The 27,408-nt window shown below is 45.0% G+C and overlaps 1 protein-coding gene across 2 annotated transcripts; it reads left to right on the top strand.

Moving 5' to 3' along the window:
- The first annotated feature begins 852 nt into the window (after window positions 1–852).
- Window positions 853–26,768, top strand: esrrgb (estrogen-related receptor gamma b). Of its 2 annotated transcripts, none has more exons than XM_057017450.1 (7): window positions 853–1,464; window positions 8,384–8,799; window positions 11,561–11,677; window positions 16,774–16,884; window positions 16,970–17,131; window positions 20,971–21,240; window positions 23,528–26,768. In XM_057017450.1, the coding sequence occupies exons 1-7, from the start codon at window positions 1,415–1,417 to the stop codon at window positions 23,770–23,772; spliced, it is 1,371 nt and encodes a 456-aa protein (XP_056873430.1). In that variant the 5' UTR covers window positions 853–1,414; the 3' UTR covers window positions 23,773–26,768. The 2 variants fall into 2 exon arrangements, with proteins under 2 accessions (XP_056873430.1, XP_056873429.1); XM_057017449.1 differs by having other exon boundaries at window positions 857–1,460.
- The last annotated feature ends 640 nt before the right edge of the window (window positions 26,769–27,408 follow it).

Genomic DNA, 27,408 nt, shown 5'->3' with positions numbered 1-27,408 from the left:
ACATAGAAATATCTCTATTGATTATGTCTGGATGTCTTAATCAGATCAGCCAGAATATCCTGCTTTTCCTTCACAGGAAAGTACATCAAATGCTAAAATATTGATCAAAAATTTAATTGAGAATGCGTGGCTCCTTTATCAGGCAATCAGCCTCTGCTCCCATGACTTTGATACGGGCTGACATGAAAAGAAGCCGTTCAAATTTGTAATTCTGTTTTATTTAAACGACTGTGGGAAAAAAAGAGTCTGTCCCAAGGCTTTTTGGCGACACAGCAATGCGGTGATCAATAAGAGCGTGTGATGGGTTTTGCATCGATCAGGAAAATGTGGGTTGATGAAGTGGGATGGTGGGCTTGGTGGATGAAAGGGGGGGGGGTGTCTTTGGGTCTCCTCTGATGGCTGCCACATTAGCCTGACCTGATAAACATGTGATCCAACTGGACTGGAGCTGTCACATTATGATTCCTGTCAGGATCATTATCAGTTTCTCACTGTATTTCCTCTGCTGGGTATGGTCAGAATGCCCCCCCCCATCCCCACCCCCACCCCCACCCCTTCATGTGATCAGAGAGCCAGCGTGGGAACTAGGTGCCATGAAAGCAGGGCAGGTTGTGGAGCAGCAGATCCATGGTGGAGAGGATGAAAGGGTAAAGAGTTTAGCTCTGTAATCTGGTTCTGAAACATTAAAGCGGCGGTAAATCGCCCTCTGTCTGCTGCCGCTTCTTCTGCGCTCTCAACTGCTTCCTCAGCCACTGCAGATGTAAACAGAGAGAATCTCCAAATAGATACTCCTCATCTGTCCATCTGTCTCTCCAGGGGGTCTGTCTGTCTGTGTTTTCCAATACAGTGTGAATGACTGGACACCAGCTGGTAAGCCCCGCCCACCTCCGCCACCCTTCCTCCTACTTGCCCGTTTACAGGACCGCCCCTTCCGACAGCAACCAATTGCTGTCGCTCCATCTGTGCCAGACCACGCCCCTTTGCACTTAAAGAACCCCCGCACCGTCAATGGAGACTCAGTCCCGTCACTGACTTCCTCAGCCCGGGCGCGCTCGCACCACTGCCGCGCTCTTTCCTCTCCTCTCTACATCTGCTCTGTCCATCATCTGCTCCTCCTAATTGCCTCGCCTCGCTGCCGTACTTCCTGTTTTCATCTCTTTCTCTGTACCCGCCGCTTCTGTCTCTCCCCACACCTTCTCCTGTGCGCTGCACCTGTGCAGGCTGGAGTTTGTCGGGCCGAAGCAGAAAGTGTTTTTGTGCTGAACAGAGAGGGAGGGGAGAGCCCAGCCGACACCTGACCAACATTTCCTGAAGAAATGTGGAGATTTAGGGACTGATCTCCTCCTCCAGTGATCCTCCGGCTCTTAATCCCTTTTTTCTTGCTACACCTGGAATGCTTAACGTGGACTGATGGATGTTTCCGAACTCTGCATTCCCGACCCTCTCTGCTACCACAACCAGTAGGTATATCTTTTTAACTTTTTTAGTTTAGGTGTGTGGGGTTTTTTTTTAAACCAACTGTTTTTCTGACACCTGGTTAAATCTTGTGTTTTACATCTTTTTTTTTCATGTTTGTGTCAAAAAGTGAGGAAGCCACATGTGAAGTTTACAAAAATTAAACAGTCATCCACGAATGGGACAGGAGGGCTCGGTGCCTCAGTGAGGCTGCAGCAGAGTCAGTGTGGGGTCCTCACCGGCGTCCACACAGCCTCCTCGCATTGGGATTTAGGGTTTAAAATCCAAGCTCGGGACAAATGAAAGCTTCCAGGATATCCAGGAGGCGTTCAGCTTGTGTGTGTTGCACCTCACTAGGGAATAAAATGAGTGTGTCTTTGTGTTTTGCAGAAATGCAGAAAAAGTTATGGCTTTAATCAAAGCTTTGGTCACATTTCCTGTGCTCCTGATTCAGATACTGAGTGAGAGACGAGGTTAATTGTAAGTGAATAAAAGTAAACACAGAGATGAGGCAGTAACCCAGAGGTAATGAAGTAAAAAAAAGCTCAGATGCAGGAGTCTTTGCTGCACTCCACACATGTCTAGAAGGGACGGTCCTCTTTTGACTGGACAAGGAGACACTTAAGCATCCTCTCAATGATAAGATGTAGATTGGAGAGATTTAACCTGATGACCTGACACTAAACAGTGTAACTCTAAGCAAATTCTGTAATATATAAGTCTGCTCATGTTTTCTTTTTTTGTTTGTTTGTTTTACAATTTCTTAATTTTATTTACAAAATTGCCCACAGTAATTTGAAAGGTTTGGATTTGTTTGTGTTTTTGAAATTTATATTGGTACATCTGATTAAATGTACCCATCGGATAATCCAAACCTCTGACATTAAGGCCAGACTGCAGTTTAACTGTCGCCCCCAAATATTTACATTAATTTTATCAAGAGTTATAAGAGTATTTTTAATGACCTTTTTATTTAGTGAATTGTTTGAAAAGTTTCGTCTCCCGGCTGCACTTCCTGTGTTTCTTTTGTTAAACCGTCCTAATTGCCCTCAGCGCTTTATTCTAAAGTGAAACAAATTATTGCATTTATATTAACACTCTTTAAAATATTATCAACACAACATTTTTAAAAAAAATTCTAATCTCTATATTAATGTGAACAAACTAGGTGTGTGTGTGTGTGTGTGTGTGTGTGTGTGTGTTGTGTGTGTGTGTGTGTGTGTGTGTATACAGACTTTATTGCTACATCTAATTATGTAGACAGTAAATGTAGCTGTGTGTGTGTGTGTGTGTGTGTGTGTGTGTGTGTGTGTGTGTGTGTGTGTGTGTGTGTGTGTGTGTGTGTGTGTGTGTTTACACTCCTCTGTTGACTGATATCTTTCCCAAAACTGCACTTTTCCACTTTTAAAAGTTCCTGGGAAATTTGGACAGTTAACAAGGCAAGAGCCTGATAATCATGTCTAATTTCATAGATCTTAAATTTTCAAATAAAACTAGTTCTCCTAACATGCTTGCAAAGAGCAGAGACAGAGGACATGATTTAGAGTTTAGTTCTTCACTACCCTGAAGAACTAATCTCTAAATCTTTGGTTTTAGTGTCACATAAATCCACACTGAGTTTAATTCGTCTTCATGGAATCCTATTAATAAACCCAGGAGAAGCAACTAGCAGTCTGTTAACCCAGGAGGTGAGAGGTCCCGCCACTGTTGGTGGCCAACCCTCACGCAATCTCACCAGCGATGGCTCAACTCCAATCAGATTAGGAGTAATCTCACATTTACCCACAAGAACTGGTCACAGTTTAGTGTTTCTGCCATTAAATGAATCACTTTTACTTGTATTTCATGAGAATATATAGAAATTCTAGCAGTGTATATATTTCATTGTTGTGGTTTTTATCATGTGAGAATCTAAATTGACATCACCCGTTTATATTCTCATGGTCAAATCATTCGTATCATTAGCCCAAATTTGACGTTCTGGAATAAAACTCGAGGATATTGTTCCTTTCCTTTCTGTAATATGATAAATCCCTTTAGTCTGCTCTGACAGCTTTATTATTTTATCAGGGCTGATTTTTACATGATTATTCACACTTTATTCACAATTTAAATGTTATTTTCAATTTAGTCGTGTAAATCACACCCAGCTGTCGTCCCCATAGGTACCTTGAAAACCAAAAAAAACATCCAAATATGCGTAAGGAGTCAAATTTACACACGCGTGCGCACACACACACACGCACAATACGGATAAGACCAAAGAATCACACACTGACCTGGGGTCTAATTTTAGTGTTGTCATTCCCTGGAAACACCTGACTGTGTCTGTTAGGAGCGAAGCATCAACCAATCGTGCAGTAAATCTGAATTTATCACAGTACAGACCGCACTTTTCTACGGAAAAAAGAGTTACTGTCAGTTGAATTAATGGATACACGCGTAAATCTTTCCTCTTCAATAATCAGTAATGAACTATTTCAATTTAATTAGATTTTCCAGAGTTCCTTAAATGACATGGAAGGTTTTGCTCAAGTGGAAACTGCTGAGGAAGCAACTTAAAAAGGGGGCAAAAAAAAAAGGCATTGAGGTTTTCGCATTCCATAAAAAAAATATTTTATTTTACTGATTTAATTAGGAAGCTGGTTAATTGACTTTTAAGCTGTTTCATAATTCGCAGCAATATCAGTTCAAATTCTTTCACAATGTCAAAATTTGGTGCAGAGGTCAAAGAAAACTATTAAATCGTGGCACCGTGGCGTGATGGATCCCATATCTGAGGCCGTACAGTCGGTGCTGATGGGATGCCAGCAGAACTCATGAGTCCATTGATGGATGGAGCGAGCAGGTGTTGGGACAGTGCTGTGCTGTGTTCATATTGTGGGAACCAAAAAATGCCGTTTCCTTCCAACTTCTTTTTTTTTTTTTCCCTCCCCCAGAAGCATTGGGAAGCAAACCCGCCGAGTAAAAAAACAAATTTCAAAAATCTGCTGCCATTTCAGTGGCCGCTGGATAAAAGCGCTGTCCAGATCGTTGGTGGTGTGGAGCTGCGTGAGGGAGGAGAAGTAACTTCATCCCATGTCACCACCTGCTCTTAATATCAATATTAAGCCTGTGGAGGAATTTATCAGGATGTGGATGATCAGGGTTTATATGTTTCTTCTTTTTTTGCATGGATGCTGCCGCCGTTGTGTTGTGGCTGAATCCAGGCGGGGGGTTGGGGGGAGTTCTTAGAGTTGATTTCATTGATCAGATGAAATTAACACAGAGGGAGAAGAAGAAGAAGTGCATCTCATCATGAAGTGCAGGTCAGCCAGCATATTTAATTTAATGGGCCTCATCCTCGCTGCACGCGGTCCAACACCGTGAACTTAATTCCTCTTCACCGCGTTAATTTGCATTGTGTCAATTGACCAAAGCGCTTACTGTATCGGCTCCATTCCCACTTAAAATTCAGCCCATGCCCTCATACCATTAGGCAAATGCAAAGTTGTGTCATTTACACATTTGAAGAGAGGGGAAAAAAAGAAAGTGGAGTGGGGGGGGGAGAAAAGCCAATTTGCCCTGGACAAGACTGGCTTGTGATTATCAGTGGATGTTATTACTGTGCAGAAGCAGACGTTTGAAGGTTATGTTTCTGGGCAGTAATTGAAATGCAAAATAACATTAGGATCGATGGCCATCTCTGTTTATTTATGAAATCAATATCGCAACTGTCCCTCATGAGTCCCCCTCTGATTCCCAATGACGGCTTAAGTCTCCGCTCGTTTGTTCCTTCTCCCCCACATAACCTCCTCCCTCTGTCTCCCTCCCTTTAAAAGGCAGTTAGGGGTGTGTTTGACTTTGCAGGGAGAGCAATTTCCTGGAGGTGGTGGACGCGTATGTAGATGGGGGGTTGATACTGCAGGTAAGGACACATCATCCATGTGGGAAATCGGTGCAATCTCTCCTCCTCGTGGCACTGACATTGAAGAAGCTGGAGGCTCGAGCGCGCAGGTGTTTACAGAAACGCCGGAGCAGAAGCAGAGCCTGCGTTTGCACATCCGCCGTGCAGGAACTTTAACAAAGTCCTGCTAAAGTAGAAAGGAATATTCCCAGCAGTGCGGAGCATCACTGTCAGGACCGGCAGCATGTGGTAAATATTCAGAGGTCCAGTTTCAGCAGAGCTTTCAACCATATCTAATGGCCTTCTTCAGCGTTTGAACTTGATCAAGTGGCCTGAATAATAACCACGGAAGAGACAATTAGGCCCACAGGAAAAAATGATTAATCATCGATTGCTCATTTGACAGAAAATTAATTACTTAAAAAAATGTATGCTTAAGCAATAAAACGTTTTTGGGGGGTTTTCTTGCTAAGTAAGTGATTGATCAATTCATTTCTAATTAAATCTTAATTGCCTACAACACCCAGGTGCCCCCTTAAAGTTTTGATTTTCAGAATTCGACGCAAAGCGTACATTAAGGAATTAATGATTTTTCTGTACATTGATACGCACAACCATTGATAGTCAATAATCATGATATTCTATGTAAATTTACTTCTTTTTTTCATGATTTTACTCTCAAAAACAAAAGCCAAGTCAATCGATCGTCATGAATTTTTGACTGCATTTTGATGGGAATTTTCTTTTGTGACCTTCATTTGCGCCCGCATCACACGTGTCTTGTTGTCGCTACTTAACACTTGGGCGACATGCGCTACCCCATTTTCCCACCCGCATGACCATTCATTTCCCAGACACTTTGGCGGCGGACTAACAGTGTAATCTATGTGTCAGGCAGGAAGGGGCACTCAGTTTAAAGCTGATAGAGTTTGCCCCAAACAAGGACAGCCTATCATAGAAAGATTAATGAACTAATTTCATGCATGGCTCCTTGCCTCTGTCCTTCCATGCTTCTATGTTCCGGCTGTGTGTTCGGCGCAGTGATTTACGCTGTGTTGCGTGCTACAAGCTTAACCCAAAGCTGAACAATAATATTTCCCCGCGGTCGGGGAAATACTCATAAAGCGCTGAATTTTTTAACCCTTCATTCAAAGCCTGAGGACAGCGTGGAAAACCGCTTTGAGTCATCGTTACACACATTTTATATTATTTATTTATGCAAGTAAAATGCTATTGAGGCTAACAAACATTACAGTCGTCTCAGAAGAGGTGGTCGAATCTAGGATTTATGTAGGGAGGCAGGAAAAGTGCAACACTGCCAGCATACAAAAACACACGCACATATTTTGTCTGTGTGTCTGTGTGTCTGGAGGGGGATTAAAAAAGTGTTGGTTGCTGATTCGTGCGGGTGAGATCATACGCAGTGGTGTCCAGATGTGCTGTCTGTGAAATCAAAGTGAGTGGACTGTGTATTTGCTGGTTACGGACATCAACCGTGGGACCGTTTTGGCCCCTAAGAAAGACAGCACAGAGAAGACAGATGACCTTCACATCTGTCTGAGGAGACCTGCCTGTCTCCTTCATTTTAGACCGTTTTTCTGCGCAGTGGAGCAAACGTTGGAGCAATTGTGCACATTAGCATGCGTGCGCGCCAGCGTGAGTGTGTGTGCATGCGAGAGAGTTGTTGCCAAGCAAAGCAAGGTAGGTTCAGCTTCTTTAATACTAAAATGGGAACCAAATTATCAAAGTGTATCTTTGCAAATTGGTGGCTTGGTGCCATTATTTCATGATGACAGATATGAAAGGACCCATTAGATATTTCTATTAAACCATGTGAGAAAACACCTCCCCAGCGCCACTGTGCGCTAAGTGTGGAATGAACTACTTTTTGCATATGCCACAATGTACAATTCCTCTGGGAATCCCCCCCTATCTGGCTGCAATGATGTATTAACTGTTACCATGCCGCTCTCTCCAATTCCCTCAGATGGGAGGAAATATGCCTCGCAATTGACTATAGGCGCATGCTGATTGCTAACGAGATTTAAGTTGAGCGCTGTGAATCCTATAAACCACAACGGCCTGAGAATGAAGACTAACATAATGTCTTATCGCTCCATCTCGCACTGTGTTAACAGTCCTGACTGATTAAAAATGCATAAGGAATGTCTGGGACCCGTAAGAGGAGGGTTTGTTTTTTTCATGCCTCATCTGCAACAGGAAGGAAGCAAAGGATCAATAGATCTGATCCAGGCCCAGGGGTAGAAGCTGTCTCCTCTTCCTCCCTCCACCTGCTGCCCGTTAGCAGTTAAAAGGGAGGTTTCAAGTTGTCCGAGGCTGATGACTTCATGGCTTTATATAAACCCTCTTGCAAAGAGGCAGCCGAGGGGAAAAACATTCCTAACGGTACTGGATCTGAAAAGAGGAGCAAGAGAAGCTGTTCAGACCAGACTGCAACCTCTCCCAAACCATCACCGATGTCCACCGTAACCCAGCACCGTCCTTTGGCCAACTCACCGGGACTATTGATTGGCTCACGTATTACCCATGATCCTCCATATGCTGAGTGTAACACCTCTCTGTGTCCATTAACAGCCTTCTGGAGTTTCTTTCATTCATTTACAGCTGGCAGCAGTCCAATTGTGGGCATTGTTTGCGAGATGTATGGGGCATCTGTTGACACGGTCATTAGTTAACATTTTGCCTGGGAGGAATAAGCCACAGTAGCGTGTCACCCGGCATTCCAGCACATGCAGTAAATGGTTGCGTCTGTAACCTAATCTATCAAACTCAGATACTCCATCACGGCTGATGAATCTCTCACAGGATGATCAGGCGATGAAAGAGGAAAAACCACGCTCGCTATGTCTCGGCAGAGTTTGCGGGGATAATTTTGGTGACTCTTGGAATATTGGATGCTCTTTGGCTTTTAGAGAATGAAGTAGCATCTCTAGATTTTAGACCTTTAGGACTCTGCGTGCTGATGGTGTTTGCTCATCGCTTATGAACAATATTTCTTCCATCTCGTGTGTCTTTGTGCAGGCTGCTAACCAGAATGCCCTCTGATGACCGGCATCTAACCTCCAGCTGTGGTTCATATGTCAAAACCGAGCCCTCCAGTCCTTCCTCTTCGCTCGTAGACACTGGCAGCCATCACAGTCCCAGCGGTAACTCTGACGCCAGCGGCGGCTACATCAACGGCAGCGGCAGGCACTCGCACGCACTGGACTCCCCACCCATGTTCAACCCAGGCATGCTGGGGGGCGGCACCACCTGCCTACGCCGCTACGAGGACTGCTCCGGCAGCGTGGTCGACGACTCTCCGATCAAGTGCGAGTACATGCTGAACGCCATTCCCAAGAGGCTGTGCCTAGTGTGTGGCGACATCGCCTCGGGGTACCACTATGGGGTGGCCTCCTGCGAGGCCTGCAAAGCCTTTTTCAAAAGGACAATACAAGGTATTTCCCCCCTCATCTGAGAATAATTATAATTTCTGTAATTTCCCCAGTGATTTCAGTGTATCCTGTAATATGTGTGTTCTCTGTTAGTACAAAATCACTTTTCCCACATGTGGTAGCTTCATCAAAACATTTGTTCCGTATCTCCAGAGCCTCACGGTGATCCTTCCTGCTCTCGAGGGAGTAAAGGTGGAGATTATGAGAGTCTACAGCTTACATCCAGAAACTATTTGCGTGCAGATGCATAACTTTTGACTTTTCTATTAAGTAAACGTGTCATGAAGCAGGATTGTAAGGCCTTGATCCCTGTCTTTTGACAAAGGCGGTAAGAATTGAGAGTCCTCGTTGGTGCTGGAAACACACTTTACCAATGTCACATCTTTGTGTTTGTGCTTTAAGAGCCATTGTGTCTAAAGAGTGGCTTCATCTACAAGAGCGCACGATGTCAGGAAGCACTTAACAGTATCTCAGTAACAGGTGATCACAAATGCTCTGATAGTTTCATTTCACGCCTCATTTTCTGGATGTCTGGAAAAAATTAGAATTTTTTAGTATCATCGGTAACTCACTGTTTTCCATTATTGGACTTAGTAAATAAAAATAGCATGTTTCTTCGTCCAGAGGTATTGAACAATTAGGATCCAAACTAGTTCTTGCCACAACTTTAGATACAATACTATTAAAGCAAATTATTCAGCCATTTAAAGTCACGCCTGTATCCTAATCTGACCGGCAACAGTCCAGACGGTGACTGTAAATAGTGCTGCTGTGTGACTTTGAGTTGTCTTGCACAGATCCCCACTCTTCATTTTCCTCTCCCTCTCCCCTTCGTGGAGGACAGGCCCATAATGAACCTAATCTGTCCGTCATTCGTCCTGAGCCGCGGGAGCCTCAGTCAATAACAATCAGTGTTGGGTGACTGTAATTAAGAATCAGACATTTCATTGGGAGAAAGTCAGGAGACAGGGTGGGAGGTGTGGATCTGTTCTTCGCCCCCAGGCCTCTCCAGCCCACACCCAAGAGGGAGGAGATCAGGGCCAATTAGAAGCTCAGGCACGTGTCCGCGGGGCCAATAACGGAGGTACAGGAGAGGGAAGGAGATACTGAGGAGTCCTCCAAATATAAGGAAGAGGGACAGGGGACGTGGTCATCCTCTGAAAGGAGAAACCACTTTAATGGAATGGTAATCAGGAAGGGGGGTCCCGGCCTTGGTAAAGGAGGAGGACAAGGAGAGGTCCAGCCTGAGTGGAGATGAGCGCGTGGATAATAGCATGGCATAACAATATATCAAAATTTAGAGGGAAAATAAGAGAGGTTAAGGAAGGATATTAGAGTGGTTGAAATGTCCTTTGAGAAATAAAGGTGGACACAAGACCTGATTAACTAAGAGGCTATGCCGACAGTGAGCTTTTAGAGGTAGGCAATTTAAGACTATTGTAGACCCCTAATGCAACCCCTCCTCTCCCACAGTCATGAACACATACACACGGCTTATTTTTGATCCATTCAGGCATAAACCGTAAGACTATGACCTCTAAACTGATGAAAGTCCTCTAATTGCTTTCTTAAAATCAAAACAACAAATGACAGAGAAGAGGTCCAACATGTTTACTGTCATAGAAAATAAGTATGTGATCTATTTCATTTTTCAAAAGTAGGATTTAAAACTACTCAACATGGTTTTATGGACCTAAGTTACACACACCACACCACACCACACTACACGTTGTTGTTATCCCCCTGCTAACGTCGCTCAGTTACAAAGAATTAACCCGCTCCCAGCAGCAGCCACTGCCAGCGCCGTGGCACGATGCCCCGAGTCTCTTGCTGTGCATGTGACCCTGCTGGCACCGCCGATGCCAAGGATCCTGACAAATGTTGGCACCTTCTCCTTGACCAACAGAGGATTTTCTGTGTGTGTTTGAGCATGTACGTGTGTGTGTGTGTGTTTGTTTTAGGAAAGGGGTGGCTCTGGCTGTGACACAAAACACTTGGTTTGCTGTTTTTAGCTACCATTAATACATCTGCCGTCTTGTGGGACAATGCCTTAGCGTTTAATCGAGGGATTTGGATGCCTGGTGAGGATGATTCGTCTTTGGTTTCTTTGGTCGCGTGACGTTGAAGCGGCCCGACTTTCCTGACCCAGGAAAATCTATTAACAAGAACATGGTGACCAAACTCAAACCGCCATTACATGGTTAAAAAAAAAATGTAGGTAATACATCAGCATTTCTGACCTTTTTTGGACAGGAGCGATTCAATTGCACCGAGGTATTTCCTCAGTGAGCCAACAACTGCCAAGGCACACTTGAATAATACATCAAGCTTTGCTACATGATATGGGGGCTTTAGCTTGTGGGCGCTCACAGCAGCTCTGGGTCTTTACTGGAGAACATTATGCAAAGCGTTGGCTTGGCGTCCATTTCTCAGCCCCCATGTTGTTGAAGGAGGGCAGCGTTCCCATCATCCTTTAGCTGAAGAAGGATGGGCTGGACGGGGTCGTGGCGAGCGTTCACAGGGAGGACATTCTGTATTAATGAAGCTAATTTATCTGTGAATCAAATTGGGGGTGGGACTCAAGGGCGGGAGGTGCTTCTTCTACGTCCCATCAAAATGTCACTAAACCCTCCTCTCCTTTGGGAGTAGGGTCACCTTGGGACAAGGCGCGCACGTGTGTGCGTACATGTAAACACAGATATTTGCTCTCATACTGTCTCTCTGCGTCATTCTGCTCACCGGTTTTGTCTTTGTCTCACGGCAGGAAATATTGAGTACAGCTGCCCGGCCACCAACGAGTGTGAGATCACCAAACGGAGACGCAAGTCGTGCCAGGCGTGTCGCTTCATGAAATGCCTCAAAGTCGGCATGTTGAAAGAAGGTCAGAATGGATTTTATTCTGTTTTATTGTCGAACAAGAAGTTTTTTGTTCTTTTCTTCCACACAAAATTTGGGTTTTGAATAAAATAAGGACCAAAGTTTAGATCGGAACAGTTTTAACATTACAGTATGTATTATAATTAATAACAGGACAGCCATAAACTGGGCTTTAATGTACCATATTATAGAATACACATAGAAGAGCCGCTCAAATGTTACTGGTGTTATTGTATCCACTGGTAATCAGATATTAGAATCACTCACAGCCATGGGGAAACACCGAAAATGTCACCCACATGTCCTCACTGCCCATCACTGAGGCGGCTGAATAAAGCTGCTCAACGCTCCGAGGAGTGTAACAGTACTCTTGGAAAAGCACAGGCCGTTCCCTAAAGGTTTCCATGTCCCCCGGGGCTCTGGGTGTCTCTCCGGCTCTCTCCCTTCCCCACTCTCTCCTGGCGTATTGATCAGCTAAATGGTTTCCGAACATCCCACCTCGCTTCCTGCACGTGTTGTTTCTCCTCCAGTGGGAGTACAGGGGGAGAATCTAGCCAATAGATTTTCCTTTTTGCCCCCTTTGTTTGAAGAGAAGAGGTTTTAATGTTGCATTACACATTATAACATAGCATATAGTCCTGGCTGGGAACTTTCCCATCTATTTTGTATAAATGGATTTTTATGCAACCACACTTAAAAAAAAAAGTAAAAATGCCATAGTTATTTCTATGTCTATAGACAAATAGCAAGAACAGATTTTAAAGGTATTAAGGAGGACAATAATAAAGGAGGCAGGGGTTGGGGCTGTAGGTTTGTCTTGATTTTGTATGAGGAGCAGACCATTGGATCAGACATTAAACATCCCTCAGAGTTAGGCTGAGGAATACGGCGGCAGCACAAGTCTGCTGAAATCCCTGACAAAGGAAGCGATAATAAAATTAGAGGCGACACAAAACTCCACTCTAATTTCAAAGACGAATTAGAGCAGGTTGGGTTCTGCGCCCGCACTGACGGATATAGGCAAACGTTATAGGGAGTCTTTCACCAGCTTGTTAATGACTCCTCTCGGAGACACAACAGGCGCTCGTTTCCAAAAATAAAGATGTGGTCACTCAGTTTTGTCGTGTTCTGCCAGCGTGGAGCCCAGGAGAAGCCAGCAGCAGTTGAGAGTGTCACCTGGTCTACCTCCACTAATAGTTTCACTACAGAGTGACGTGGCTGTGCATGATGGCCCGTCATTACCATGTGTTGTCATTACATTTCTACAGACACACATTACCTAATCCCAAATGTAGATCATTTTAGTTGAGGTGTAGAATTATTGTTTAATTAAAACTTGAAATCTATGAGGCTTTTCCGAGATCCATGGACTGGACCTGGTTTGTTAGAATGCAAACATTGATAGAAGTGAGAGGAGTGAGCTTCACCCTTTAACTTTTGGGAAAAAATACGGTTATACAACCAGCTTCCTTCCTGAGCCGTCCTGCCCCAAGTAGAGCGCCTGTAAGAGCCGCGTGGAAAGAAGCAGCAGGTGGTCGTTTGAGGAAACCAGCCACCCTCGCTGACCCCTTAAATTTGCAGCTCAGGTTAATAAAAGGTCACCGATTCAGTGGAAAAACTCCAACGTAATTGCGGCTCGTGGAAGATATGGTGTCACTCTGGCCAGAAGTCTGCTGCCCGCAGCTCATCGGAGTCCCAATAACATTCCAGCATTGTGTTAAATGCTGCAGGAATCTTGTGGAATTAATTGATTTGAGTAGCTCTTGTTTTATTTAGCATATAATAATAAGGTTTTAACATGTTTATTTGATCTATTATTAATTGTTATGTTAGAAAATTAGCGTGTTTAAGCCATCCATCATCTAACAATATTATTAAAGTCACAGCCGTGTTAGCGCGCTGTTTGTGTGGTGTTATTCTTTGCTTGTGGGGATTTTCTGAGGCTGCTGTAATGTGGTGATGCGCACGTTGCCAGACTATTTTGGCCACGTTCAGTGCTGTCTAGCCCTTGCCTGACCACAGATAGTGATCTGCAGACTCTTCTGGGCAAAGGCAGCTACTGGGGTAACGTTACAGCCTGAGTTTCCCTCTGGCCACATACACAAAAGATTAGTAAAGCCATATCTAATATCACAAACCATCGCCGCCCCTTTCAATCAATAGGCACAGATCTGAAACCAGACTATAAGCTTAGATTACATGATCAAAATAGAGATATACCGCAACTTCTCTAATGGATGGCTTTCTTCTTGGAGAAGAGCATGGTGGGCACACGCTTTGATTGCTTTCTGGGCGTCAAATTTAGCAGGCGGGCTGCAGCTGAGAGCGGCCACCCAGGGCCTCCATGTTGGCCCGTCCTCACTGTCTGGCAGGTGATGCATCAGACGCAGAGGCTCACACGTGTTCTCATCAAGGAGGGGATTTAGCAAAGTACTGACCTCTTTATAACCCACCATATACACGCATTCCTGTAGACACATGCTAAATGTACGGTATAGCACCCCTGACATGGTGTCGGAGTTAGCGGCGGGTGTTCCCCGCTGGTATCCCTCCCTGTGCCTTAGTCTCGGTCACTCTCGCCAATAACACAACTCCTTCTGACCACCCACATCGCCAAAGCACTGGGTGTCCTTAATTAACCCTCTCACCTCCAGCTGGACAGATGTTTTTGTTGATAACCACCCTTCTGGTTCAGAGGAAGCTTATTCAACAAGATAAAGGGAGACCTGCCAGTATTTGTCATGATCCTCCAAATGTCCCATTCAAATCTTCCTTTACCTCCTATTTTTTTTGTGCTGCTCACCCACTGCAAAGAAAAAAAATTGCAGCCTGATGTGTGAAACACTTGCAGATTTGGGTCTCACAAGAAGCCCTGGACGGTCTGAGCGAGCAGCGTAGAAGGGGGGCATGTTTTACCCCTCTGATTTTTCCCAGCTAAAAGAGGGAGCTCCTAATCTCCCTTTGGCAGCGTTCGCCTGCCGGCCAATTCTGACACATTCTCGACAAAGAAGCGCCTCTGACAGGTGAGGGGCTCAAAATAGTTACGAGATACACACGTGTTCATATACTTATCATGTGTTTTTACATCATCATGTTATAAAATGTGCATAATTATTGCAATAAATGTACGAGCACGAATGCCTCTGTGTTGGAAGCACTGTTATTTATTGATGTAATTTTAAAAAAAGCACATTAATGGAGGAAACAAAAAGAATAATAAATACGTGTTCATGCGGCAAACATCGTGTAAAAGGAACCCACCCCCACTTCAGTCAGGAATGGGCTTTAAGGTCGCCTGAATCAATAAGGATATCTGACGTGAAAGGGGTCAGGTGGCCGTAAAGATCGCCACTATGCAAACACACCTCATCGTCTTCCCGTGCATCTGTCCACGCACAAAGCCGCTGCCTTTGTGTCAGTCTGCTTCGGTCAGTCAGCACCGCGCGATCTTACCGAGCTCAAAACATCCAGGGCACACGCCTCCCGTTCACCGTGCTCTTTTACCCCATTACCCCATCGCGGGCAGCCGCGTTTTGCCCGCCGCACTTTACAAACTGCCAGCCACCATAAAAAATGGATCCGCTTTTAACATGATCTCCTTGCATGTCACAACCTTTCACACTACCTAAATTCAAGCACGATTGCCTTGAAGATCAGAGGCCGCTGTGGTTTTTGGGGGGCTGAGGTGTGGAATGTGGTCCTGACGATGAATCCCCCCCCCTTCCCCCTCTACAAGGGAACTCATCCAGCTCCAGCTGTCTTGTTGTGGTCAGATTCTCAGCACTGCGCCGTATCACATGGGGAAGAGTTAATCCCGCACTGGTTGGATCAGGGATTGGCTGGGGCGAGCGGGGTTGTCAGTGGGGAGAGGAGAAAAATGAGAAGTTGCCGTGACCCGGTGCGTGCTGCCCAAAACAGCAGCCTGTTCTGCCTCATTCCCTAAATCTCCCATTCTTCAACGCTACCCGACCTCCCCCCTCGTCCACCCCCGGCTTTTTGTCTCCGAACTGTAAACTGAATCTAGTTAACGCGGAGCGCTTAATTCTTGTCAGCGTCTGTTAATTAGGAGCCAGTTGGACGTTCCACTTCAAACAGCCCCCGCAGATCTTGGAATTCCACCTCCGGCTGTTTGGTCACTTGTCGCCTGGTGCTGCCCACGTGACCCCACACGCACAGAAAAAGTGAAATATATGCGTGTGATTGTGTGTGTGTGCACGTGAGAGGGTGCTTCTAGTTGCCGATTCACTGTCAGTTCGTCCGATGAGTCTGTGGAACGCTGAGGAAAAACAGGGAAAACCTGCCTGATGTTTTTGCAGCAAACCAGCCAATTGTTGGGGGCTTGTGTATATTTATTCAGCCTATGTGAGCCATTGCAGAGAGAAGCCACTGAATTAATTTAATATCTGGAGTACGTGCACGCAGCTTGTTGAAGAGCAATTTATAATTCTGAATTTACCTTAACAAAGAATAATGATATGAAGAAGTACTGAAGCTCCATCTATCACAAACCAACTTCCTGGCTGCCTAACTGACTAATTAAAACTGCATCCACATGTGTTCAAAGAACAAGAAGTCTATTTGCAAGCCTTATTGATTACTTTAAGGCGTACAAATGGAAAGCCGTGTTAGGAGAGGGGATCTCGATTTAGCTTCAATCTGCCAGGCATAAAATGATCTCACTGTGTTTGCTGGGAAGAATGAGCTCCCTCTGGGCACGCTGGGTAATTAGGTTAGTGGATAGTCGGTGTCAGGAAATTGAAAGACCATCCTAATCGGATTCTTTTGTTTCCAGGGGAATCAAAGGAATTTATACGAGTCACCGAGAAATCTCGCACGACTCCATTCCACTTGACCATGTAAAATCTGTTTGCTCTCGCTCTCGGTGCTCAAACAGCTTTCAATACCGGAGCGTAAATCCTGCACAGCGGGCAGATCAGATGCGAGCCGCGTCCTCTGGGAGGGCTTTGGAGATAATCCCGCATGTGTCTGATTGTATGATAAGTAGTTACTCAGTTTTCAAGAATGTCACTGGAAAAAGGTTTCATAAATATAGAAATGTCCCTAAATCTTGAATACAGTGAGGGTTTTTTTGTCCTGCAGGTGTACGTCTGGACCGGGTGAGGGGGGGCCGGCAGAAGTACAAACGGAGGCTGGACAGTGAAAACGGCGCTTACCTCGGCCTCACCATCCCACCTCCAGCCAAAAAGCCACGTGAGTGACAGCTGAACATATCCCACTTCCCAATATTCCCTCCTGTTTCCCCCCTTTTTATCTGTTTGTCCTTTCCTGCTTCCAGTGACGAAGATCGTGTCACATCTGCTGGTCGTGGAGCCGGAGAAGATCTACGCCATGCCCGACCCCACCATGCCCGACGGGGACATCAAGGCTCTGACCACGCTGTGCGATTTGGCTGACCGTGAGCTGGTGGTCATCATCGGCTGGGCGAAACATATCCCAGGTAAAATTAATTACACTGAAACTCTCCGCATGCCCTTTAGACGGTATTAAAATAATTTAAGTAATTTCAAGATATTTTGTCTGATAATTACCAGTGATTTAGCTGAACCTAATACTTGAAATTTCTCTGGCCTTCTTGCACACATTCAGTTACCATTAACCCTCCCCCCCCGATCATATTTTAATTTACTGAAACAAACTAGACAACCAAAGCAGCTCACAGACTGTTGCACATGCATAAACACTCCTCCCTCTTCCACAGACACACACAAACACACACACACAGGATAATTAACATCTGCTACTCATCTGCACCTAAGGGAGAAGCCAGTCCCATATTCTAAAATCTAATCAATAAAGAGCAGCTGAAACCTTTGATTTGACTGGGTAGGATGGGAGCATTTGCACGCGCATGTGTGTGTGTGTGTGTGTTGGGGGTGGGGTAGGGTGGGTCGGCCCCTGTGTCAATGTATTCCATTTCAATCCTCGACTTAAAAAAACCCACAATCCTCTTACTTACTCAGAGCCACTACACAGGACCGAAATTGATTTATTTGGGAAATACTGATGGATTTCCCTGCTGCTTGTTAGCGAATGCTTAAATAAGTCTTGTTAGGCAAATGTGGTGAGATCTTTGTTGTCTTCATCAGCAGGAGCACGCACGTTGGATGGCTGTGCGTTACGAAAGAGAGCAGTGCAGTAGGACGTGGGCACTCTTAACATGTTCATAAGCAAAGAGGTTTTACAAATTTGGGACCATCTGGAAGTCTTGATATTGATTGATAGAGTCGGCCAGATGCTTGTACTCCATGTTTATCGTTTAATGTTAGACACGCCGGCACAAAAATGTCAAAATTCATAAACACTCTACACCTTTCGTTTGTAACTATTGATCCTTCTATATCCAGAGCTGACAGAGTTATTAAAGGGACATGTGACACTCTGGGGACATTTTACCCAGGGCCCGCGGGTCAGGGTGTCACCAAGTAACGATTAAGACAAAAAGGGTCCCTCCACTCTCACAGTCCACTCCCACCATTACACTCATAGCCCACTGAGCAAATGGCTTTAACGATGAGGTAATAAGAGTCATTACTGCAAATCGTCCCATTAATGTAAGAGTCCTTCACCACCCAAATTGGGAGCCCTGGGAGGAAACATGTAACACTGAACTGGTTTTCTGTTACACATTTTTAAAGATAAGAATGTTCTTGGAGCGGTGAGCGGGATGACTTACCCGCACCAGCTTTGTTCGTTCAAACATCAAAGTTGGTTTTAACGTTAAAGTGCCCTGGAGAGCTGAGCTGACCCCCTGGGGCCGAAGCGGCGGTGCGGTGAGAGGCCAGAGGTGGAGACGTCTCCATCCAGCTGCTCACACAGATGGGAGTGAACTGGAGGCAGCAGCATTCGGGCCTTCCACTCTGAAATGTTCACACAGCTTTGCGCTTTCTTCTTCTCTTGTTCTCACTCACAATCACATCTTTCAGGCTGCCTGATTCTCCCGTTCCCCTGGTTCCCCCCACCCCACCTCCACATCCTTCTCCTCCTCCTCCTATAGGACTCTCTAGTCTCATTATTACCTCTGTCTTTTTATTAGGCCCATTAGGGCTCTTAGGAGGCCTGTAATGATACTAAATGAATAGAGAGTGAACTGCTGTCTGTTTTAGACCGAGCTCTCGACGACAGCTTCAAGCTTCACTGCAAACCACTCGGTCTCTTCATTGTTCTGGATAAAGAACAATCGCTTATCTGATCTGCGTCTGTACTGTAGTTTCCACAGTGTGTTTCACCCCCTGCAAACAACCATTAACACAGCCCATAATATTCAACGTCACATTTAGCAAAACAGGGTCAAATTGTATCGATATTAACCAAGAATTTCATTAGAAATGTAATAGTTTTGGAATATATAAGTTAATATTCCTTTCTTACAAAATAAATGCTCGCTTGAACATGGATACATTTTTAAATATTTACATACAGATTATCTTGATTTCTCAGCAGACCCTCCAAACCTTTCTTAACTCATCACGTTCAAGAGGAGTATTATGACTTTTGACCTCTAGAATCAATCCACTTACCAGTATATATTTTTTCTAATCCCTCAATTTCTGATAATTAATACACTAACAAGCAAGGATAACATGGAAACTACACACTGATCATGCCCGATGTGCAGAATTTGAAGAAAATCTGAAAACATAATAGGGACAGGATGTACATTCTTGTATAAAAACAGGAAATGGGTGGGAAATTAAGCAATGTAACTTTTCCAGCTCATACCCAGCTTGGCTATAAGCCTGTGAATTTTAAAGTGCCTTTTTGAATTATTTCTTTTTCCTATAGAGCTGTGGGAACCTTCGATTTTTCATGTCTCTTTTCACATATTTATCTTTCTCTTCTGTCGTCACAGGGAGAGAAAAATATAGCGGAGAACATTCCTTAGGGCGCTCAATATTATGTCATGTTTGGTCAGAAGATAGTAAATCACAGTGATGTATTGATATTTAATCAGGGAGAATCACCCTCCACAGTGATTCTTGACTCACCTGAACCTCCTGGATGCGGAAGTGCCAGAAAAATATTGGAAATGAGGCAAAAGGGACGGCTGATGCTTCCAAGCTGAACGGAATCTGGTTTATTATTTGTTTGTTGATGATTACACACCCGTTCATCTGACGCGTCATGGCAATGTTCCTGTTGCAGTAACTGTGTGTTAGACCCCCTCACACACCGAGTCGCTCCACCCCCCTCTAAACGTGTACCGGATGTCCTCCATCAGCCGTCTGTTTGTCAGATCTGAAGCTTTGATCGATTCCTCTTTCGCATTTGGTGGACTGATTACAATCTACTAATCAATGACATCCCCAGCACTCTTCCTCTCCCATTTTCTCTCTTTGCTTGATAAAAACCATCAGGAGGCCCTTTCCTAAGACAACCTGCCCTGTTCCCGTTCGTGGTGGGTTCAGGGCCCAGGCAAGTCCTGCGGTCACCTTCCATTTAGGTGCCTTCACGTGCGCCACAGTTTGATGAGTGTGTGTAATTCTCTCTAATTCTCTATACTAATGCCATTTTTCTCCAGATAACAGCCTTGTTTACCCCTATATATTGCAAATAGAATGTCCCAATATATATGTATATTTTTCATATATATCCTTATATGGTTACAAGCGAGGTAACATGACCCTAAAATGAGCAGGAGTAATCTGATAACTGTAATCAGTTTATATGGACTTTAGAAATGTCCACATATCGCAACTCAAGAAATCTTCCTTCAACCTGGAGGGAGACCTTAATATTTACTTAAATATGTTACTGCTAAGTGAGCAAAAATGACTTTGCTCCATTTGTGGACTTATCTCGACCAAACAAAAACAATAATGCTGTGGTCCACTGCCCAGTTCATTAAACATACATTGATACTTATTTTACATGCGTTGGTATTTTGGGTTTTTCTCCCTGGTTTTCAGGGAGGTGTTTGGGTTTACGGGTGGATTTGTCCTCACTAAGCGCCGTCTCATGTGCTTATGTAGCGAGCAGCAGAGGTGCTGACTGCTGGCAGGCGAAAGCCGTCCCGGATCGTGTTTCAAAGGCTTTTACACTCGACTGATTTATATTCTTCTTTAAGCTTCCATGTGCGAGCATCGGCCGCCGTTTCAAGTCAGACTTGAGCCGGGATTACGCAGCGTTATATACAGTACACAGCCCATAAAACATAAGGACAGCTTGAGACAGCCAATTACAGCTCCCCGGGGTTAATGGGTCGGTCTCAACATTTGTCACGTGGCTGTAAATAAAAACCTCCACAGGAAAAATGAAAGGAATCCTCATTTTCTGCAGGGTTTTCCACTCTTTCACTGGCCGACCAGATGAGCTTGCTGCAGAGCGCCTGGATGGAGATCCTGGTGCTGAGCATCGTCTTCCGCTCGCTGCCCTGCGAGGAGGAGATCGTGTACGCGGAGGACTACGTGGTGGACGAGGAGCATGCCAGGATCTCGGGCTTGCTGGACCTGCATGTGGCCATCCTGCCCCTGGTGAGGCGCTACAAGAAGCTGCGCATGGAGAAGGAGGAGTTTGTGTCGCTCAAAGCCATCGCCCTCGCCAACTCAGGTAGCGACATGCTCCAGCCGCGCTGTGGTTGCAGGATCACAAATGCTTTTATTTTTAATTCGAAATAAGAGCATATGATTAAGATTCTGCCGGGTACCGGGTACATTTTTTCAAATGTATAGCGTCATGAGGGTGACAGGAAGGTAGGCCTCTATGGTAATCTTAAACGAATCTAAACTGTTGGCATTTAATTAAAGCAAACAAAGAAATTACACCCAAAAATATCAGCCGCTTGTGTTTATCTGGCGAGCCGATCACTTCCACGGTGAAGGATACCTGATAAGAGGGGACAAAAAGGTCACAGGCACGATTGTTTAATTTAAAGCCAACCCTGTGTGTAAGAGCGTGCGTGCGTCTATAGTTTAATTTGCGTGTGTGTGTGTGTGTCACATCGCGCTCTCATTCTCTCCATCTCCATAACAGTAGCTGCCAGAGCGCCACAGCCGAGGGAGATATATTTAGCATTTCATTAGGAAAACAGGGGCTGTCAATAAAATGTGTTAAGTGGAGTGGAATGAGCGTTGGGGAGCGACGGGCCTCGTTTGTTCCAATGTGAAGATGCTGTGGCCGTATCGACAGTTTGCTTTTCATGAGGCCGGGCCTGTCCCCTACTAATCAATGCCTGTTAGGAGTCTTTTCTCCTGCCTGCCTGGAAAAAATGAAAAATGCTGAGCCCAGAGGTTTAGTCTTCTGATGACAAACTGTCTGTGAGAGTAGAGAAGGGAGGGAGTGTGTGTGTGTGTGTGTGCGGGAGTGTGTGTGGGCAGGAGGGGAGGGGCAGGGGTTGATGGAAAGACTGGGATGTATAAAGGTAAAAGAGAAGTGTGAGAGAGGAAGGCAGAGGTCGAGAGGGAAGCTCGCGGAGGGCGTGGGGGCAGCCTCGGCTCGTTTGAACACGGTCTCGCAGAGCTCCGGGCTCCAGGGGTCCTGGTGGGTGTGACAGCTGTGGAAATTCATAGCCATTGATTTTGTAATTAGCGGAGTATTGACGGGATCGACGCCAGGCTGCTGACGGATTACACGGAAATTGTTTCTTCAAAGTTAGTTTTGCATTCCGCCCCTAAACTCCTCCAACACACACACACACACACACACACACACATAGGGATAATTGCCATCCTCAGTGCTTTAAACCAAATATTCTATTGCCGTAACCAGAACGTGGATCATCAGAATATTCTCTGTGACACACATTTAAAACCAGCCTCCCCCGCCGCCTCTCATCACTTGACACAAACACATGCTCGGCCGGCCAAACCCGGATCAGCTCAGCATTAACATGAAGGTTTCAAATGAAGAGCGCTGGAACACATGTGCGGTCCACATAGCCTAGTTAATTTCCCAAGATAGAAACGCAATTTACACAGAAGGCGACTGGTAAAAGAGACTTAATCAGTCAGTTAGGAACATAATTAGCCTTGTACTTTTCCTTTTTTCTGCCTCATTTACATGTGTGTACACGGGCTTACTTTGCCTGACAACTTTCATGACGCATAGCGGAGCTGATCTAATTCACTGGCGCTTCAATCAGCAGCTGCATTTCAGCTGTGGCGGCAGAGCGCGGCCGGGACGAGGCGAGCCCCATCTCATTCCGTTAGATACACCGAGCCGAACGCTTCAATCCAATTAGAACGCGGAATTGAATCCACATTTGTGTGGTGCACGATTTTATCTGTCGGTTAATGAATTGTGGATATGATGCGTCCGCAGATGAGATCTGACACTGCATGACTGTGCAGTGAAATTGGCTAAAAACAAACCGCCGCTCGTCCGTTTAGGCCGGCGCCGGCGGCTCGTCCTGCGCAGGACGCTGTGTGCTTTTGTTTGGTTTGGTTTTCTAGACTTGCACGCAGAGAGTTTTAATAAGTCTCAACTGGTTTTATTTTAGAGTCCATACATAAGGGGGCCAACTGCTCTTTCTTATGGAAATGAAGGCCATCTGCCGCCATCATTCAGCTGAGCGATATTCTGGTAATGCAGCCATCTGAATTCATTAGGGTGGGGGGGGGGGTACTAGGTCTGTGATACCAAAAGAAATGAATCCTTTTTTTTCCCTGCCATATATTTATACAGTACCTGGTTCTTTTCCTCCCTAGAGTCCCGGCATGTATAGGCATTTATTAAAGGAGCGTCATTAACCATTAAGAGGAGAAAACCTCTCTTCAAAATTACACGTGGCTGCAGCCGCTGCAGATCTGCATTTAAAAATGTTCGATTGAATCGATTGTGAGGGTTTGAAAATAGAAGTAACTCCTTCCATCCTCCTGTCTTTTGCTCCTTGCTCCAGACTCCATGCACATAGAGAACATCGAGGCCGTCCAAAGGCTCCAGGATTCCCTCCACGAGGCTCTGCAGGACTTTGAGGGCTCCCAGCATCCGGAGGACCCTCGGCGGGCAGGCAAGCTGCTAATGACCCTGCCTCTGCTCCGGCAGACCGCCACCAAGGCCGTGCAGCACTTTTATGGCATCAAGATGCAGGGCAAAATTCCCATGCACAAACTATTCCTCGAGATGCTGGAGGCCAAGGCTTGACACTTCTGGCCAGATGTTTGACAGACATCTATCAACCAGTGGGAGGCTGTGGATGAAGCTGGTGTGCCAACTGACTGCAGAAGGATGAAGCTGGGACTCCTGGGTCATTTTAACACTTTTAAATGTTAAAAAATGTCAAAAAAAGGGACTTGAGGTGCTTTTAAAAAGGGTGAATATCAACCTGATGGGATCACACTAATGTATATAAAGATGTTGTGTACAGAAATCAGGCGGTCTTGTTATAACACAGACCTGTTGTTCTATATCACCTGGAGCTTCTGTGAATTTGTTTCTTATCTTATTTTCATCTCAAACTGCAAGCGTGTTAATATAAATGTCCTAAAGAGCCGTACGGCTGCGTAGCCACAAGTGTTTCCGTTCCTTTCGTATTTTTTAATCCCAGCTGTTGAAGCAATAGTCTCTAACTGGTCTACATATATAAGTGTACTGTATATTGTGTCAAATTGCACTGGGCTGGGGGACAAACTGTTAGACGTATCCCTCCGCGGTCTCACTTTACCTGGTTATGAATTGACCTCGTAGCAGCCTCCATCAGCGGTTTTAGTCAGCGTGGTGCTCACAGAAGGACAACAGCTGGCCAGTGATCACGGCTCACAAAGGTTTTGCACTAAGCATCTATGAATAACTTGGCAATAATTGCGTTCAGCTCCGGTGGGTAAAAACTAACCCCCCTACCCTCCTCCTCATTCTTCACAGCGGCAACTAAGAGAACTGTGAAAACCAGGCTTTATTCTGATCCTGAACCTCTGATAAAGAAGGTAAACGATCACCTATACAACCTGCTGCAGTCGAATCAGCGCTGACTTTAACGCTAACTCGCTGAGTTCGGGTGCTTCTGTCATGGATGCATTAGGTTGTACAGGTGTATTTTCTTCCCTTGTGTTTTTGTTTCTTATGTCCTATTTATATTTCTCCTCCTTCATCTGTGTGAACTAAACTTCAGATCGCTGAATATATAACAGATTTCCACGCAGCTAGCGTAGCAGAAGGTTCAACGCCCGCGATCCCTCTGACTGAAAAGCAACGCACTTTTCTAACACATGGGTTTGAAGCCCTTAATTATAGAACTGCAGATGGCAGCTAGAGCAGGTATTTGCTTTTCAGCGTATTAGAACTCCTATTCTAAACTTGCCACCAAATCACCACGCAGCCTGTATATTAGTGGATCTTTAAATATTAGCGTGATGACACGCGAAGCTATCTCCTCGCGCTCCAGATGTGGTCGACATTTGTAGTTTAGAACCAGCCGTAAACCAGTAGCCAAATGATTCAAAGAGAGTGCCATCAGAACATTCTGAATACTGTTATAATAATCAGCTTCTCTTAGCGAGACAGACTCTGAAAACAGCCGCGTCAAGTGCCATTAGCCTCTGCCCGAGCGGGAAGAAAACATCACGCTGCGCTCGAAAAGATCCCCACAGGAACAGAAGTTATTGATACTCCGTAATGTGATGCGTGGATAATTATAGAACCTATATGGCAGAGAATACAATTCCCATGATGCACTTCTGTAGACCAGGAAATCTATCCCGGGCTGAAGTGAGGGATATGGGGCCTCTGCATTAGCAAACCAAAGCCGAGCACCTGCAGACAGCGCTGTTTACATGTGATCTGGGTTTGAACGGACCTCTAACCATAGGAGAGGGCTTCCATCACTTCCTCCTGGGACCTCCTCTGTTCACTTTGAAGACACGCAGGTTCTCCGACTTTCCCCCTTCTCTTCAAATTAATATTAAAAAAAAAAAAGAAATTGTAATTTATTTTCAGACTTCTAAAACTGTTCTACTGCATCTAATTAATTCTAATTGTCTTCCACTCCGAAATTCTCAATAGAAATGGAGCAATTAAATTCCTGCTCGGCTCCACCTCGGGGACAGGAGGCGCCTTTTTCCGAAAACTCTACAAAGGCGGTTTCACGGGCACGTGTAATAGTGTCGTACCAGAGTGATCACTGGGCTATGCAAGGCAGATGTGGCCACCTATGGTCCTCATGTGGCATTTGACTGTCATGTAGTCGTGCTTTGTTTACAATGGGGACGTCCTGTACAGTCTAAATGTATTGTGCATACTTCACTGTACTACACTGTAGCTGCTGTGCACTCCCGCGAGTGTGACCGTTTGTTTAAGTTTGATAAATTCCTCGTGTCGGAAACCCACCTGAGTAGCTGCGTCTCAGTGAGGATAAGGCCTCGCGAGGGCTTTCAGTTGGGGGTTTTCTTCCACGTCTTGGTGTTTGCGTGTCTCTCACTGCTCGGTGGCGAAGCAAAGCGGCGCAGAACCTATACCTCAGTTCACATTTGAAAATTACACAGGGTTTGGAAACGGGCCATGGGCGCCTCCTGGGAATCAGTGGCACAGAAATAAAGTGACATCACTGACTGGGTATTAAAAAAAAATGTAGATGAACCTGCTGCGATTGGGGAGCACATCCCTCGGAGGAGAGAGCTGCTTATTCGCTGCTCCATTTGTGGACTTATCTCCGTGCACTCCGAGATGACGAGATTTGCATAAAACACGGAGGAACCTCCCCGGCTGTTGTGGTCCGCGGCGTGCGGAAGGACCCTGCCGGGCACGCGTGGCGTCGGAGTGATTACCCAGAAGGTTCGCTCCCTTTAAAAACAATATGTTTGCAATTGTGATATAGGAACGGAGTTAAAAGGGAGCTTTGGTTCGTTTTAATTATAAACATGCCCCATTGCTTGAGATAAAGGACAGGGTCACACACACACACACACACACACACACACACACACACACACACAGGGGAAAATATGGGAGTGCTGGAATTTAGAAGCCAAGTTCAGACCCAGTTTGGGTGAATTGGGCAGGTGTTGTGTGGCAGTTTCATGTGTTTTCTTTGTTGTTATTGCCTCATGTAGTCGTGTAAATATAAATGCTTTTTTTTTGTTTTTTCGGGTGACTCCTAACAGTGCACTGAATGTACAGTGACAATAAAATCACATGGTTTATGTAAAGACTTTGAAGGATTTCATTAAGTACCTATCGGATCGTTCCAACATGCACTTTTATGCACATTTTTTTGGCGACGCTACCTTCATAACCGGAAATATACATCCAGACAGAGAGAGATCATTTAATAAATTAAATATTGGAGGCATTGACTGTAGATGTTCCTCCTTAATTATAAGACATTTAATCCTCAATAGGTGTAACTACTTTTTTATTGAAACACTTATATTTTCTTCCACAATGTGAACCGTCAAATATAATTCTATTACTGAAATGTTGATTGAGAAATATAAAATGCATCTAAATAGCTTAATGTAATCTTAGTAACCTGTTAATTACAAATGTTGATGTGTATTCCAGGGAGTGGATTATCCTTTTAATTTATAAAAGTAACCACCTAGTTTAACTACAATTTTTACAATTAAATGTGACTTTTTCAATGTCTAAAAAAAGTCATTTTTGTAAGGATTTCTGTAATAATCTGATAATAACGAGCTAATTGTGTGTTTCTGAAGTTGTCCCTCAGGCGTGACCCGGCAGGATCGGCCCGATTCAGGATGATAAATGTAAAGTCAGCTCATGCGTACTTGTGCACCTACGCGCCCGTCCTCTCTGACGGTGCCCTGGGGTGTAACGGCATCCTCC

This window comes from Takifugu flavidus, chromosome 19, assembly GCF_003711565.1.
Source record: "Takifugu flavidus isolate HTHZ2018 chromosome 19, ASM371156v2, whole genome shotgun sequence".
NCBI classification, from domain to species: domain Eukaryota; kingdom Metazoa; phylum Chordata; class Actinopteri; order Tetraodontiformes; family Tetraodontidae; genus Takifugu; species Takifugu flavidus.
The sequence above is the reverse complement of the archived record's forward strand: the minus strand, read 5'-3'. Positions and strand labels throughout refer to the sequence as shown.

Bases quoted from the DNA above. Each gene is read 5' to 3' on its own strand.
- esrrgb (XM_057017450.1), top strand. From the start codon at position 1,415: ATGTTTCCGAACTCTGCATTCCCGACCCTCTCTGCTACCACAACCAGT. The intron at 1,465-8,383 runs GTATATCTTTTT...GTCTTTGTGCAG, and splicing joins TCTGCTACCACAACCAGTAG to GCTGCTAACCAGAATGCCCT. The intron at 21,241-23,527 runs GTAGCGACATGC...TCCTTGCTCCAG, and splicing joins CATCGCCCTCGCCAACTCAG to ACTCCATGCACATAGAGAAC.